The 18,133-nt window shown below is 37.9% G+C and overlaps 1 protein-coding gene across 1 annotated transcript in view; it reads left to right on the plus strand.

The window, feature by feature from the left end:
• TAFA5 (TAFA chemokine like family member 5) overlaps positions 1-17,013 on the plus strand; it is a 353,762-nt gene extending 336,749 nt beyond the window's left edge. Inside the window, exon 3 of the mRNA XM_075024921.1 lies at positions 16,790-17,013. Within this exon, the coding sequence (XP_074881022.1) occupies positions 16,790-17,010 (221 nt within the window). The 3' untranslated portion in view covers positions 17,011-17,013. The remainder of the gene's footprint in view (positions 1-16,789) is intronic.
• Positions 17,014-18,133: the final 1,120 nt, after the last annotated feature.

The following is an 18,133-nucleotide window of genomic DNA, read 5'->3' on the forward strand; positions in this document are numbered from 1 at the left end:
ACATTTTACACTGTATCTTCAAGAAACTGAGTGATATATCCAGTATAGTCAGAGTACCTAGAGGAGGTTCTCAGTTCCACCCCCAGCTTCACAAACAGCTGTGAAAGCACAAGCTTCTCATGTTCACAAAAGAGGAAGGAAGGGGTGCAGGCTTAGGAGACATTCTAAATGCCAGAACTGCTATCTTGTCATTCATCTAATGTGTATGGTCCCTATAAAGCTATTGAGACAAGGTAGAGGCTACACATTTTCTAGGATAAATATACCAGACATGCACTTGCATGCATGAATATTTGTCATGATCTATGCATGAACTGCATCAAAAATATATGAAATTATAGGATTGAAAGTAAAAGAACATACTAAAGGAGATGAGTGTGTTCCCAGAGTCTGCCGAGGAGATACCCTTCCTCATTTTATAGGTTTTTTTTTTAACAGAATCAGTGTCCTGGTTTCAGCTGGGATAGAATTAACTGTCTTCCTAGTAGCTGGTACAGTGCTATGTTTTGAGTTCAGTATGTGAAGAATGCTGATAACACTGATGTTTTCAGTTGTTGCTCAGTAGTGTTTAGACTATAGTCAAGGATTTTTCAGCTTCTCATGCCCAGCCAGGGCACCTGACCCAAACTGGCCAACGGTGTATTCCATACCATGTGACGTCCCATCTAGTTTAGGAACTGGGAAGGGGGGGGGCAGGGATTCGCCTTCTCGGGGACTGGCTGGGTGTCGGTCGGCGGGTGGTGAGCAATTGCCCTGTGCATCATTTGTACATTTCAATCCTTTTATTACTACTGCTGTCATTTTGTTAGTGTTATCATTATCATTATTAGTTTCTTCTTGTCTGTTCTATTAAACCGTTCTTATCTCAACTCATGAGTTTTACTTCTTTTCCTGATTTTCTCCCCATCCCACTGGATGGGGGGGGAGTGAGTGAGCGGCTGCGTGGTGCTTAGTTGCTGGCTGGGGTTAAACCACGACAATCAGAAAAAAAAAAAAAAGAGAGAGAGAGAGTTCCTTAAGACAGTTCCTTGCTGTTAAATAATGTGGTAGACTATAAGCAACCCAAGTGGGATAAAATACTGGAGTAACCCAATACAAAGCTGGATGTTAAGGTCCAGAAATTTAAATTTTTTTTTTAATGTTCCCAGTGTTAACACTTTGCTTTATTTGCTTTTTTAGAATACATGTGGGTTTGTCTTTAAAATTTTAAAATACCACCCAGTATTAAGGGTGAGTGCCAGAGAGCCTGATGAGAGCAGTCATGCTCTTTCTCCTGGAGCAATGAATCCAGTCTGTGCAGACAGAGCTTTCAGATGCCTGAAATGTGGGGTATATTTAGGAATTTCAGGAGATGAATGTGATTTCTTTCAAAAATTGAGAGTTATTTTGAGAGCTGCTGTGGTTGAGAGGATAGATGTTTGGAGAAGTGTCTTGAAGTTAATATAAATAAGCATGTATTTATTTACAAGAGTGGGCAGGAATGAGAGTGCATTCGGCAGCCTCATTTGGCATGTGGCTGTGCTAAGGAAAGCAGTCAATGGCCTAACTTAGACTGAAATAAATTTTCCAAAGAACTAAGGACAAGACTCACCACCTTCCACTCTAAGTACAGGATTTGCTTCATGGACTTGCTTTTCCTAACTTATATATTATATGTGCATTAAGAAAAACAACACAAAATGTTGAACAAAACATTGACTGCATATACTTTTTGCCCTAGGGAGTGAGAGATCACGTGATAAATGAGAGTCACATTGCTCATACCCTACGTACCAAGAGGCACTTGGGTCCAGCATGCCTAAGTGCTGTGTAAGAGGCTGCATGGAACAGAATAGTGTATTAGCGAGTCAGGCTTATTCATGAAAGATTTCCTGTCGGGGGGGTGGGGAGAATAATGTGATGTAGGTATGACATACTTCTCAGACAGGCAGTACTGTCTGTGAATAGAAATCCTTGCAGATTCTATCATATAGCAAATTTTTGTATGTATTTTAGGCAAGGGAAGGTATACGTTATGGATGATTTTCATATAATGTATAGAGGAAGGTGAAGCAGGAAAAATTAAAGACAGTTTTGGTTTTTAACAGCTTCGTGATGCAGCTATATGTTCACACATTTTTGTGAAGTATTAATGGCAAACACAGTACTTAATGAAGTATACAGGCCTGATGCTGAATTACGTCTCAGGCAAAAGGATATGTGATTTATCATATTTGTTTTTCTATGTCCTTAATTTTTCTGTGATTAATGTGTGATGCAAATGCAATGCTTTCTGTATTACGATGGAAAAAAATTCTACTCTTTTTTTTCCCCTCAAATTGGCAATGCAAAATCCTTTAAAAACAAAGGAGGCATTTTTAAATACAAATGCTTGAACAGTTTTTAATGCTATCAATTTAGATCTATTATGACAAATTCTCCTTGGGATAATTTATGGTATTATGGCTTACGGTACACCTCAGGGGATCAACAAAGAAGTTAATTGTTCCTCAGAGATGTAGAATTTCCACCCTTTGTCCCTCAATCAACAGCTTGCAAAGCAGTAACTGAGAAAATGTGGAGAAACAAATCTAAGCATATTAAGTTATTTCTTCTTGGAACAGTTCTTGCTAGAATGTACAGAAATAGAGGCGGCTGGCTGGTGTGGAGTTCTTACACATCCCTCTGGCTACTTGCAGAGACAGAATCTTAGACTAGACTGATTAAGGTCTGATCCACTATAGTAATTTCTGTATTGCTTACCCTTAGCCTTTGTTATTCTGGGTCAGTTGATCAACACATTAGGAGCTGTAACCAAGAGTCTATCCATGTTTTGACCAACTGGTAAGGAAAAGCTTAGCAGCAGGCTGTACTATGCCTGCTTATTCAGTGTGAAATAAAGGCACACAAGAGCCTTTGAGGGGTCGTTTCTTTTTTGTTTCTTGTTTTACCAGTGTGTGTTGTGCTAGTGGGAACTCGGGGTAAAACATTCTAGACAATCTTACAGCTGTTACCGAATGATCAAGTTTATAAACATGTCACAGGGCTGTGTAGTTCAGGTATTTGGAAGTATTGTGACTATTTGATATTGAAGATGTTTTGGGGGCAGTTTGATTCTCATATCTATCCTACATCTTTATATTACTGTAAAATGCCTTGATATTGCTTATATGCCATTATTGCAAATGGGTTTGTGTTCTGTGTTTTTCTGACCAACTCTGTGCTACTCACTTTTTTGCCTTGTGGAATTGCCTATAAATTATTGTTAGGAGGAAGTAGAAAGCATTTCCATTTTCTCTTGTTCTTCTCTAATGTGGTATCTACAGCATGCTATAAAGGAACAGTCTTAAGTCTTACCTCATGGGGAACCTTAGTGTTCGTCTTAGTGCCAATGTGGCAACTTGATGTAGTACTGGCAACAAAATCCACCAATTTCTAGTGTGATGTAGCTGCAGGTTCTCCCTCCTTCTCACTTACTGTTCTGTGTTAGCAATATTTTTAGGAATGACTGCTGTAAATTACTCCAGGGTAACTGCTGTCTTTTCTGTGTTTTGTCAATTATATTTGTGACAAACCTAAAAGTGTTTTTCCTATCCTTTACAGCAGAGAAAAATTAAGAAAAACATCCTGTGGAAGCACTCTGCCGTTTCCACACAAAATCCTGCATCTGGTTGTTAATATGCAATTCCCGATACCGTGAACTTCCATAGAGGTTAGAGATGAGAAAGATCTTTTAGGTCACCTAGTCCTCCCCTCAGTTGTACATACAGTAGATTCACATAAGGCACAGTCATGTCCCCTCTGCACTGAAAGGGAGCATTCTTTTCACATGGCATGAGTGCTTCACTGATACTGGAAAGAAGAGAAAAGACCTTTTTCCTGTAAAGGGTGTGCGAGATGAAGTTGTAGCACGTTGGCATAAAAGGCTCTTTGTTAATTGCTATTGTGCTAATGGTGCTTTGAATATGAATGTTTTGTAAGCAAGAAACAGGCAATGATTCAGATGAGCAGTGCCACAACGAAAACTTAAGCAGGACTGGAAGTGAAAGAAAGTCTTTGGCATTTTGCAGTCTGGTTTTGAATGGGTTGCACAGATTTAAGTAGTCAAGACCATACATATAATAAACACAGTACTGAAGCTGTAGCATCCACTACAAATTTGTGTTAAAAAAAAAAAAAAAAAGGTATTAATTTCACGGTAAAACTGCTGAAGAATCTGCTGGCAAATTTGTATGTGTGTGCGTGTGTGTTATACATGCCTCTGTCACAAGTAAAATGAAGATGAGGCATACATTTTCAGCAGGCTGGAGTGTCTGTTAGTCCGCCTGGTAGAAATCGCCAATCTCCATATTATCAGACTGTTATGTCTGTTTTCATGCAATGATTCTCCCTTATCCTAAGTATTTTACAGTTGGTGAACTTAGAAATCTGACAAAATCTTTGTAAGATACAGTTAAAAATAGCTACCTTTTCACTTGGCTAGCCAAAATTTAGGAATTTGCAATTATTCTAGGATACAGAATATGCTGATAATGGCATAAGGAATCTGAATAATCTTCTGTTTACTGCAAAAATATACATAATTCTGCTCTTGAACAAAGAGGAATTAAAAAAAAATCTGTGACCATTTTCCTCCCTACTACCAGAAAGCCAATGCACTTACTAGCCCTCTCCATGGATTTAATCTACATGCAGCAAATTTTACAGATAGGGATACCTGATCTATCTTTAAACAAACTTGCTCAGGCATGGAAAGCTGTCTATAAAAGCAGCAGGTAATGTATATTGATGAGAAATGCGCTAACAAAAGTGCACCTCAAGCTGTAAAAAGCAGAGTTAGTGAAGAGTGTGTAGTGTGTTATAAATTCACTATTTAACTTTCCAGCAACTAGGCCATGTAAATAGGCTCTAAACTTTTGAACATAGATGAAATTATGAAAGTTTCAGTCCAACAGTAGGAAGTGTGCACATTATTCTATGATTTAATGAAAATTATTTCTGTTATTCCCATGTGACTACAGTGGTTAGATGGGATATCCTGCTTACCAGAGATAAAACATTGCAGAGAAGTGGTGACAGCAACTCATTCCTAACACAGTAGATGCATAGATACATCCATACATGCATGCTTATATAATTATGCATACAGGGATAATTTAAAGGGCCATTTTTAGATCTGCTATGTGAAAGTACAGAAAATTTGTGGTTTCCCTGGAAAGACCTCTTGAAGATTATTTTATTTTGGTGTGTTTAAAACATTGAGACTATATGAACGCTTAAGTAGTTCAGTAAGAGGAGTGGCATAGAGAACTAGCAGTTGTGGTTACTTAATCTGCAAGGAGCTATTTCCAAGCCGCGGACTCAGTCAAGCAGCGCGTTGCTGAGAGGAACCCCCAAGAAACCCATTGCAAGTTTTGTCTGAGTCAGGACTGTGAACTTGTACTGTTTGTATTGTTATACAATATTTCCAATAAGGCTTCCCCATTGCTTCTATAAAGCAAGAGCTGGTTGAGAAAGCTTTTTTGCAGACAGTTACTGTTGAAAGAAAACAATGAAATTCCTGCAGGTGGAGTATTCTAACTTGCTTCCATTAGCGTCTTTAAAAGCTAAGATTACAGACACCAAACCAAGATAAGTTTGTGGGGTTTTAAACTCATTTGTGTCAACTGTTAATGTGTAGTTTGTTTTATTTTGCTTAAGATGCTTTTCAATGTAAAAAAAAAAAAAAGCAACAGCAAGAGATTTAAAATTCATGTGATTAACCTTTAGGAACACCGAGTGCTTTGTCAGGGACCTGGCCTTTTTATAGCTGACAGCAGACTGCTCAATCGTTTAGTGTTTAGTAAGGGAAGACGAGTGTACTCCTACAAGAGTTAAATAGGAGTCCCATAGAAATAATACCAAAATCTTTAGAACTGAGGCGTTTTGCCTTTGCTATTGAATTGTATAAGCTGCCTTAGGAGTTTGTAGAAATGTGAGTATTCTCTGATAATCAGTTCTGGATGTCTTTCTAAAAGATATATTGTATCTCAACCAGAAATTGTTGAGATTGTTACAGAAATTGCTGAATTCAAATTTATGGCCTTCATAAACGTGAAGGTCAGATTAGATTAGTATAACTGGTTGTTTCTGTCCCTAAAATCTATGACTCCATCATGTTTCCCATAAAGGAGTGCAATACAAAAAAGTAGTTTTAACTCTCAGTGACCTGTCCTGGTCAACTGCTTTGTGTCTGGTGATCTGATTTTTAACAATGTGAGCAGTTGCTGCAGAACCACAAGTGCTTACGGCACCTTATTTTTAGAGTTCATAGTTTAAAAAGGTAAGTAAGTCAGAGTATATTGTCTGTGCTATTACTGTGTCCTTTGGCCCAGCAAACCTCCACTGTGCTGCTTTTGGCAGGGGACAGGACTCCTGCTTGTAAACATAATGGCCGTAGCATATGAGCACATGCATTGCCTGCCCTAGGAAAGAGGCAGCATTTCCCCCTTTTTCACCCTATGATCAGTCCCTCTAGTCTGATTTCACATAAACAATTCTGAAAATTTCAAATTATATTTTCTGCTGGTGAAGGAGACAGGGAGACTGTTGGCCTTTAAAATACCTTCTGTGGCTGTTCTTTGATTTGCTGGATATGTTCCAATAAATAAAATACTGGCTGTTAGGTGAAGAAAGACTAATCCTTCTAATCAGGGACTATTTCTGTTATAGAGCTCCTTCTGAACTGTAGTGTATTTGCTACATAAAACATCTGAAGAATTTTTATGAAGTAGAGTCTGATGAATCTTTGAAAATCAATTCCTCTGTGCATTACATACAGAAGGTAAAAACACCCATGCATTAGCTGAGTTTTGGAGACAAATTGCGTTATTTGTCTTTTTAAGATATCTGTCTCCTGATATTATGTGCAATATTATAAAAATAAATTAAAAAGAGAAACCTTATATAAAGATAAGGCAGTCATTTATATTTTTTTAATTTTTACCAAATACTGAGGTATATACAGAGAAAGCTTTACTAAGTTTTGAGACCAGTAATTGTCCAAATTAAGTACAAAAAGGAGGAAAGATGTTTCAGATCATATAAGTTTTGGGTAAGAAACAGTAATATTTTATGTATATATGAAAAGCTACATTAAAAAAATTCACATGGCTTCATCTGTCAGTCAGAAATCATGTTCTGCATAGTCATGGTGTCAAACTGCTCTCTGACAAGATGTGTGATTGACTGTGCAGGAGAGGTATAACACATCCACCTGTAACAGGGTTTCCCATGAACAGCATACCAGTTCAGTGCACGTATAAACTAACATCTTTGCTGTATTTAAACACATTAGTTCCTCTATTGGTCAAACACTGGCTAATGAAAGCAGAAGTCATGAGAAAAGGCCGGTTTCCAAGCTATCTAAAGGTCACCATTACAGTTCACTGTGGCAAGTTTTCTGGGGCACTGAAAAAGTAATATTTATGAACACAAGTTTCAAAAGAATCACAAGTGGTTATATTAATTGTATTCTCACTGTGAAAAGTGATACCATATAGTTGTCTTCCTTTCTCTTTGTTTTCACTTGTTTCACTCGTTTTATTAAAATTTTTCTTAATTTTCATTCACATAGCATTGATTTGTGTTAAAATTCCCAGCATAACCATAGCCTATTTTTACTATTTGATCAAACTGAAAAGTCACAGGCTTACCCCAAAGAACATAACAGTTTACAGTAACACAGCATCTAGTCATGTGGAATAGGGGGAAATCACAGGGGGTATGGGATAAGTACAGTCTCGTTGCTGAGTTTCCTTTTCTAATACTTTTAATTGTTCTCATAGCAGCAGCTGTTCGTCTCCTTCTGTGCTAGTCGTCAAGATCATTTCAACTCAATTTGCTTGCATGTTCTGTTCTTACCTATGTGACAAAAGGAGGGCAAAGTTTCCCACTGCTGTGGTTGTTGACAAAGGAAGCCCACTGTACTTGAGAACAGCTGAATTATTATCTCTTTTAGTGCACCATAAAATGTCACCACCATGTCACAGCAGCAGTGTACTTGCTGACACTGGACTTGGAAAGTACCAAAAGCGATGAGGAGCAGAGCAGAAACACTCAGCTAAATGCTTGTCCTTTGAATGCACTTGGAGAACATTAACTAAAATTCCCAGAAATAGCTTTAAAAAGATTAAAGACTAACAGATTTTATTACTCATGTGCATGGAGTCTCACATTCTGATTCTCACTGCTTTGTCCATGCAAAAGCAGTTGTCAAATGAAGAATGTTTCTTTTTTTTTTTTTTTCCCTTACTAAGCATGTGCAGAGTTCATTAAACATAGCTAGTAAGCCTGAGTACATGAATGCTACATAGCTAGAGCCCCAAGAAGGACCTTGATCCTTGGCCATCATTTTACTGTGTGTTCCATGAATACAGAATCAGATATTGTGCAGTCAAGTGCAAAGCTGCAGATAGGGTGAAGAGTCGAGGAATCCTTTGTCACCCATATCCATGGGTATCTACACTCTGATGCTCAGTCTGTTTTCAGACACTTGTAAGGTTGATTTATAACCTTCCTGCCACCCTTCCTTCACTCCCTTTCTACCACCAGCCTCATAATCTTTTATTCTCAGCTTCTTTCCATGGCACTAATCACTCTCTACCATGTAACCTAGTGCATATTTTATTCCTACTGTGGCTTCCTCCTTTAAAGTCCTGCTTTGCTGCCTACTCAGTAGTTACCTTGATATGTTCCCATGCTTCATAGCTGGGAGTCCCTGAGGTCCTTCTCCCTCTTCCACAGCCTCCTAACCTTCCCTCTATAACACAGGAATGGTCATGAATATCTGCCCAGTTCTTTCACATTCTTCTTTTAACCACAGTAAATCTGGTCTTCCACTGCAGTACTCTGCTCATATCAAGAGGACTGAAATTGGTGTACTTAAGAGAAAAAAAATCCAAACAGCTCTGGTCTTTAGCCTTCACTTACCGACATTGTCCTACTGACTCCACTGAACAAGTTGTGCAAGTTTTTGACCTTACCCGTCTGCTTCAGTAGCTACTACATTTAGCTGGGCTTTGTCCTCTTTTTCCTTTCTTTCTTGCCTTATTCTTTTTTTTTTCCTATTATCTGTTTTCTTGTTACTTTCCATTATATCCCTCCCTTGTCTCTATCCTTTACTGTTGTCTTCAGATTCTCTTCTTTGGGTCTGAAATTGCTGTCCCTCTCCAGTTAAATTTGCTCTTCTCAGTGTGCTGGCAGGAAAGTGAAATGTGATGAAAACCTGATCTCTGAAGGGTTCTTTGCTGGCATAGCACAAATCAGATTTTTAGTAATTTTTACTTTGCTTCCAGCACACTAATTGAATACAGCAGAGCAGAACAGCAGGGGACAGAAACAGAAGACACTGAGTCCTGACAAAGGCTTTCTCTAGGGGTAGGTGTTCAATTAGCATCTCTTATTAGACGGCAAACGCTAACTACCCACAGACAATGAAGCAGTAGATCATTCACAGATTGAAAAGCAGTGAATATGTACATCTGTGGAGATTCAAGCAAGTGCTGAAATCCTGGGCAGAGTCGTGGGCCAGGCTGCCTATTTAAAACATTTGCATTTTAATATACAGTTAGAAACCATCAACTTAGAAGAGGCTAGGAGCACATGTATTGTACCTAAATAAAATTCAACATGTAGATTTTATCTGTATTTATTATTTATTATGACTGTCAGGGTGCTTGTTGTGACCTTGTGAGATTTGGTAAGTGATACCGGATTTTTTTTTCTGTTGCTGTTAGATTGCTTTATAAGCAGTTGAAAAATATGTTATATTTGCTGTATTACTTCTCTGCGTAAGCAATTGTAGTAATTGCCAGCAAAAGGCTAAGGGGTTGAGAACAAATGTGGAGATATATTACAATCTCAAATGAGAGCAATTATAAATAGAAGAAAACTGGCCCTGAAAATGAAAATGGAAACAGACCTAAGTTGACTATGAAGCTCATTTGTAGGACACTTTCTATTTTAGGATAGTGCTTCTCTCATGCAAATGTTTGAACATCTGGATGTAGACAAATCTGAGATACCTATCACTAGATCACTGAGTCACGTAGTATTAAGGTTTTCAAAGAACTGGAAAGTGAGAGGCCAGGTAAATACATGCTCATTTCTACACTACAAGAAGGTCAGATACCTTGTGTTCCTGTGCATTTACTCTCATATGCTTATTTTCATTGTTTATTTATTCATTTATTGTTTGGGGCATTATAATGAGGAAGTTCTGCTATTTGGAGAGACAAGCAGGAAAGAAGGTAAGAGCTGTTGAGTTTCATGAGCGTGCTCCTAGAATCTGGATTCTACTTCAGCTTTTTTTTGTTTAATTGGGGTTTGGTTTTTTGGATTTTGTATCCTCCGTCTTGTGTTCTGGGGTTTTATTACGTATTAATAGTCATTTCTGATTTGTGGGATACCTTTGGACTTTCTCCATCCTAAGCTGTCAGTATATACTTATTTTACAGGGTCTTATGAAGATTCAGCAAAACATTAGGTACCTTCTTAAAATTAAACAGATGCCTGGATGCCTTGCTAAATGCAGTAGTTTTAAAGTTAAACCTATGCCGCTGTTGTTTACTTACTAAGTTCCTATATTCACACAGCTTAATCCAGCAACCTCTTATGCCACAGCTGAATTCCTAGGTACAATTCATTTAAGTGGCAGTTGTGCCCCTTAGGCAGTCCTAGTTTGGGATGACATGGATGACTGCATTATTTGGAGATTATCTCCTGTATATTATCCTGCTCCTCCCAAATATACGTTGTGCATGGTGCAATCTGCACTGTTTATGGTAGACCAAGGTTTTTATTCCTTTTCAGGGAACAGGTCTATATTGAAGGTCTTTTCTCAACCCTGGGGTTGCAATAACATTTCTCCCTTACTGGAACTATGATTGGGATGAGCTGCAGGAAAAGCTTCTGCCCTGTCATTCAGTCTTTTACTCTTCATCCAGTTACCTGGTCAGAATTTGTAGCCTCTCTGTAGCCTGCAGGAGATCACTTTTTTCCATATATTTCTCAACTTCAGCTGAAGTATCCCTCCCAATCTTGACAGCAAGAGCTAAATGATAAAATGGCTGTCTAGACATTGCTATATTGCTGTTCTTAGAACTAAATAGTCTTTTGTCTAGATGCCCTATAAATAATTGAGACGAGCTAACTCTTTGTGAATTAGCACTGCTTCCAATTTTTTAAGTGGACCAGGATGACTGCTGTAAAAGGTATCCAAGGTTTGTGATGTTTCCTTGTTGTATAGTAAAATAGATTAATGTTTGGGGCTTATACACTATTACAGTCAAATTGCTGCTCTAAACACAGTTCTTGATTGCAATGTCTTATTAGAGTACTGTGATTCGGTTTGTATTTCTGCTGGCCTCTTTCCTGCTGCTGCAATTTAACTGATACATGTTTTTAAAAGACTATTACTTTGCATATTTTTGTTGTTGTTTAATTTCTTTTAAATATAAATATAAATATAAATATAAATATAAATATATATAAAAGCATGCTATCTTTCTGAAGGAAAATGGGATGGAGAAAGGTGTCCAGCCTAGCAACCACTAAGAATTCAGTGGTTTTGTTTCCAGCTCTGCAACAAATTTCTTCTGTGACCATGGTCAAGTTGATTAACCTCTGTGCAAAATGGGGACAATGAACAGCATTTACCAGTCATAGGTAAAACTAGCTAAACATAACAAGTTCTGCAAAGTATTTTGGGATTTTTGATAGGTAGATAGTGTGTCTGTACTGAATGAGGCAAAAGAGAGAAATGGTTGGAGCAAAAGGCTATAGCTGAAAAAAATGCAAGAAGGAAAAAGGAAAAATATGAGGTAAAGAAAACAGGGAGGTTGGGAGGAGTGGAATGATAGAAACAGTTGGGATCAATTGGAGGTGATTAATAATAGAAAATGTGGGCCCTGTTCAGAGTTAATAAATAGGGCAAGAGAGTAACACTAGGATAAATGTGTTTGTCTAGCTACATCTAAACTGATGAATCCAAAGCCATTTCTGAACTTTGGGAATCAGCTGTGCTGATCAGCTTTCTTCAGATTTCAAGGAAAACAACAGTGAAATGATGTATGGAAATCAAAAAGGAAGTATTTTCTCCAATGCATACTTTACATCTTGCATTAAGTGCTACAAGCTAGCACTGAAAAAAATAATGTGAAGGAGAACATCATTCTATAAGGATAGTTGAGCTAAGCTCTCATTTAAGAAGCATGTTTCAAAATGGTACATTCTTCATGGGCTTAGGAGAAATTTTCCCTGCTCCCCACTAGAATCTTCCATTTGCTACTTCAGGCATCTGGAATTGACTGCTAAACATCAACTAAGACATCTTTTTTTTATTATTATTCTATTTTATTTAGGTTCCTGTACCATGGTTTTCATTATGATTTGTAAATATTCATTTCACACACCACCTTTTATGAATAGGAGCACGATGTATTCTGAAATTATAAGTCTCAGTATCCAAATGCTGTTTTAATCAATATTCTTATTCAATGAAAAAAAAATTATACATTTTTACTTTTATTTCTGAGCTCATTCTCCAACATTTAAAAAAAGATATGAGAAAACAAACTGTAACATTGAGTGTTTTAATCTAACATATTTTAGATGGCTGTAAGATTTTGCATTTACTGCTGCTGCTGAACAAGATTTAGAACACTTTTTTGCTATCACAAAAAGTTCATGATTTGCAGTTATGAGATTGACTAGAGATGCAGCAATGGATAACTGCCTGAATGTAGAGTGAATGTGTGAAAAGAAAGTTTAGTAAATAAAGCTGGTTTTCTGTAGGAAAGTATATATATAATGTTAAACCAGGTGAAAAGTTTAGTGACAAAATGTATCTAGTTGCAGTATTTAGCAGAAAATAATCTGTGGTGTTCTGAAACACTGCTCAGTTGAAGAGCCTTAAATTGGACTATACTGATCATGAATAGAGACTTTTATTTATTTATTTTTACTAATAACTGGAAATCCATTGCAAATTGCTTTATCTTACAAAACAGTTAAGAACACTTTGGTGGGTAGCTTGGCATTGTGTTGATATAACCTCTGCCTGCCTGCAACACCTCAGAACTGTTTGTATGGAAAACCCTTGGATAGACTCCTTTTGGTCCCCAGTTCAAATGGTATTACCCAGGAAAGCAATTCTACCATGTGCTGAGCACCGTCAGTTCCTATTATCTTCAGTTTAAGTGAAGGGGCACAGCCCTTCTGAGGAGATGCAAAGTAGTGTCAGCTCAGATTCTTAAGATGAAATTCAGTTCTTTGCAGAAGGTCTGCACAAAGCCTATGTATCATTTAAGTGCCACTTAATTCTTTATAATGGAGCTTGGAGTGGATTTGAAGAATCTGATAGGCTTTTTGCTGTCTTGTCTGCAGAGGGCTGAATTTCACCCCTAGTGAATATACACAGTAAAAAGGCAACTATAATGCCTCGGGAAATACATTGTATTCCTTTGCTTTGACTAGTGTAACTCAGTTTCAATTACTGATAGAAATTCTTCATAGTATGCTGATAAAATCATTGTGTACATTGCTCCCTCCCTATATTATATATTTAGCTTCGCTGTGATACTCTGCTATAATGGACAAACTGAAAAGTGAAAATGCAAAAACAGATGCGATCCCATAGTCACGAATATGGCCTCTCTTTTGCGACGGTGACTGCCTGTGTGTAACAGAACAAGGCGCCTGTACAGGCTTCACTTTAGACCTAAGTGTGAGGGTGCCCGCGGCCTGCTTTGGCAAACGGCCCAGGAAACGAGGCCTGTTCCGAGGGGAACGTGAGAGCGTGTGTGTTTGCCAGGCTTTGGAAATGAAGCGAGGGTCAGCTTGAAAAGCTGGGTAAAACAGCTAGGAAGATCTCCGACGGGGGGGAGACCCAGGGGGGTGGGCAGGCGGGTGGGTGCTGCCCGCTCGGGGGGGGGGGCAGCGGGGCTGTGGGGGGCACCCGCACGGCCGGGGAGGGGATGGGGAGAGCCGGGTGCCCGTGACTGTGTGCTGGAAGTGTCTGGGATTAGTTCTGAGGGGGTGTTTAAGAATTCCCAAGTGTTTATGAACACTTCGTGTCTAGTGCTATGGTTTGCTTTTTTGTATTACTGGCATTGATCCTGCACTGCTGCTGCTGGTTATGTGTCACTAATAAATTAATAAACCATTTTGATACTGGTTTGCTTTAAACCATGTGAGGGGAGTAGCTTTTCCCTGCAAAAGAAATTGTTCTGATTCTCAAAGCCTAAATGCATGAGCTAATCTATACACTTAGCACAGAAATGTTTTAGACTTTAAGTTCTGTAAAATACTCTTGGTGTATTCTAAATTTGTGTGGATATAGCCAATACCCAGAGCAAGGATTCCATATACTTGTGATATTACTGATAGCTGCATTCTGAGATAGCAACCAAGCAAACACTCAGAGTCATTCACAGAGGAGAGAAATTTTTTTTTAGAGATTAGTTCAAATTATGTTTCCAGGAAAGCCTCCCACCTGAGAACGTAGAGGCAATCTGGTACATATTTTTTAGTTTAAATGGCTATTCAGTCTTTCAGTGATCCTTCATATTGTTGAAACATTGATAGAAATAGCCATTTTGATATGTGAATTGCAAAATATATGCATGCAAATGGGTGAGGTTTGGTGTTAACATTTTACTGAGCTTTTTCTGTAAAGCCTGCAACTGGATGCATGCCTTCACTCAGAAAGGATGAGGATATTATCTGTTACATAGGAGATGTTAGCTTTGAAAACTGATATGATCCAGTTCTCGGTAGAGCAGTACCTATGGACCCCAAGCACAATCCAGATTTCTGTATTTTATGTGCTATAAAATCTTAGTGGATTTGCTTCAAAAAATTGTAGTTATGAAAATTGTTTGGGAATAATTCCTCCAGCGGTACATATATTGCCTAAGGAACAGTGCAAATTCCTATGTAGACGTTTGGGAGCTAAAGTGTTTTTCGTAATGAAAATCTTAATATGAATTTCAGATTGAGCTTCCACTGAAAGAAATCAGTGTTCATTATATTGCTAGAGCTTACCAACAATTGTACCGGGACTGAGGACACAAGTTGTTTCATGTCAAAGTATTGGAAAGGATTTTATTAAAAGACTTTAAATTACACTTCTATTTCTTGCCATGATCCAGTGGCACTGGGAATTGTATTCTTAAGTCCTTCCAGACAGAGGAAGTCAGGGGTGTAGGGAGACTGAATCACACATTCAGATGAGCATACAGAGCTGCAGCTGCCCCTGGGTATAAATGTCTGCTTTTAAGCTTCTTGGACCCAAAATTAATTTGGAGCATCAGAAGCTTCTTGTACGCTTATCTTGCCAAGTATTTCTCCTGTAGTTCTCTTTTTGTTGGGCTCATGACTGTTGAAGATACATCGTGTGTATTGGTGTCACACATCAACATAGAGGAAGACATTATCTGTGTCCCTGGATGTGGAACTTGCACTGCCCTTGAATCCTAGGACACTTACATACAAATTGAGGTGGTGAAGCTTTCTTATAGCCTAGCCCAGGATTGCTGAGATGATCTCTGAAGGAACTGAGCACCATTTTCTGTGGATTGCAAGCCTTACAGTATAAGCAAAAGATAGATTGTTTGTTGGGGCTTACCTTGTTTAGCATGAGTATATGGCACCGTGCAAGTGAGTACATCTCCGTATATGTACTTTATAAAAAGTATCCCAAACTAACATTCCCCCCCTCCAATTTTGCCTACGGGGGAGAGTGAAAGGGTAAGAAAATATTAGATATTAGTCATATTGCTTAATATTCTACTACAGAGGTGAATTCAAAAGAAGTAGTAGTATAATCCAGAAAGAAGTCTACAGGAATTAAACACCCTTTTCTCCCTGCCTTGAAGAAAAGTTTCTCCCTACAGCTCCTCTGCATCTACTTCAATGCAGTCAGAGCTCTGTGGTTCCAAGACTAATTGCTGTGTATGACCTTGAGGAAATTTTGCAGAACCAGCTTACTAGAGACACAGGCATTAAGAGGAGCCACAAAACACACAACACACCACCTTTCAGACAGTTAGGGACCTTCATGAGTAGACTTCCTTTCCCTTGTAGTAATAGGGTGTTTTTTCCAGTCTTTTCCCTCTGCTTATTGTCTTCTTCCCCATGATTTCCCAACCTTTACTTCATTCAACACCTGTCCTTCTTATGTTCCTCCTTTCTGCCCCTAACTATGCCCCTACCATTGCAAGTTATCACAGAGTTTCACAGTTGCGGTCATTATGTTGACCCCTCTGCCTGTTTATTATAGCTTTTCTCTCTCCACTCTGTCTCATGTCTATTTACACTGCAAGCACTTCAGGATAAGGAGTGTCTTCCTAGGTTTATAACAAGTCTAACACAATGGATCCCAGTCGTAGGTAATTTTTAGGCTACCATAATGATTAGTTAGCACAGTAAGTATTCAGTTGTTAGCCCTTCCAACAGTATTTCCTTGACTGTAAGCAGCATGGAATTAGAAAATTAGCTGACTTTTATGTTTTTTCGATTTACAACAGAGCTGTCTTTTGTTTTATTTTTGTTTTTTAAGTTCTGTTTTTATTATGAAATTTGTTGGCACAGCAGGTGTTGTAAATAATTTTGTAAATTGCCTACGGCTGTCTACATCATAACCTATGGCTGCATTATCAGATGATGAAAATAGACAACTCAAATGAGAAAGTGTTTAGAGATAAGTGAAATGTGAATTCTCCTGCCAATTGTTTTTGGTTGTTTTTTTTTTTTCTTTTCTGTTCCATAGCACGAATTATCAAAACAAAACAGTGGTGTGAAATGCTTCCATGTTTAGAAGGAGAAGGCTGTGATTTGCTAATCAATAAATCAGGCTGGACCTGTACACAACCAGGAGGACGGATAAAGACAACCACGGTAGGTCACTTCTCTGTTCTATATTTCTTCAGTTTCTCATCCACTTTAGTTTATTGGAAAAAGAAAAAGAGTGAGATTTTTGATTGGTTTTGAGCACAGATATGTAAAGTCTATTGCCTTATAATTAAGATATGTACCCAAGTGTGCTTCCTGAAATACACAGCAATGTTATCACAAAGACAAGAAAAATGTGTAATTTCCACAGTTACTAAGAGTGGAAATTATATCAAGGTTTTCTTAAAAGGCACCAGTGGTTTAACTAAAATGTGTATTCAGCCTGAAGATATTATCTTATTGCTTCACTGTACAAGAGTTTTCTTATGCTGAGGAAGTGTAGGGTATAAAAGTGAACACATGGTCTAGCAGGGTAAAAGAAAGCTTTCATTGGGAATTGGGGAGAAAATATTTTTGCTATTCCCACTGTACTGGAAAAGCAAGATGCACAAATAGATCTTTAATTTTCAGTGAGACAATCAGTGAGACCTATAGAAAACATAGTAAAAGAACCCTTCTTTCAGCTTCCTTTGGTCCTGTTTTGTTGGTAAAACCCTCAATTCTCTGATTTGGTGTTTAGGGGCACGTGCTTGTAGTGAAGCTGAGAGTATATACAATGGTAATACTTTCTAAGGCCTGTAATATATCAAACAGATTTCTAGAAAATGTTCTCAAATACCAATAATTCTTTGACTTAAAAAATGGAAAAAAATCTGAAATGATATAATAGAGCAATATTCTGATAGCTTGCTAGACCTCTTGAAATGATTTTTCCCCCCCTATAATCTTTTTTTAGATTTACATGGATCTTGAGTATAATTTAAATAAGTGCAATTTCAAGAATATTTAGTCTTAAAAGTACTTATCAGTGAGGACTAAATTAAGGCCCATCATCCCCTGCACAATTTCTCTGTCTGAGCAGGAGACAGACACCAGTACGAAACCTTTTATTGTTTTAGAATACCCATGTGTTTGAAAATTAACATGTTTTTCAATTTTTAAAAAAGAATGAAGATTTGATAGTGCTTTATGAGAAACTTACAAAACAAACTTTATGAATTGTGATCACTCTTTTGATGCTCCTGTGTTTACCAGGCATAATATTCACTATGGACAGGGCTGTAAAACTTAACTCAGTCTCTGAGGTCTTACTTAAATACTGTTTGCCTTTAGATCCTTTGCATTCAAGTTATGTAAGAGTGACATAAAAAACAAAGGAAGG

The sequence above is a fragment of the Buteo buteo genome, chromosome 4, assembly GCF_964188355.1.
Source record: "Buteo buteo chromosome 4, bButBut1.hap1.1, whole genome shotgun sequence".
In the NCBI taxonomy this organism is placed as follows: domain Eukaryota; kingdom Metazoa; phylum Chordata; class Aves; order Accipitriformes; family Accipitridae; genus Buteo; species Buteo buteo.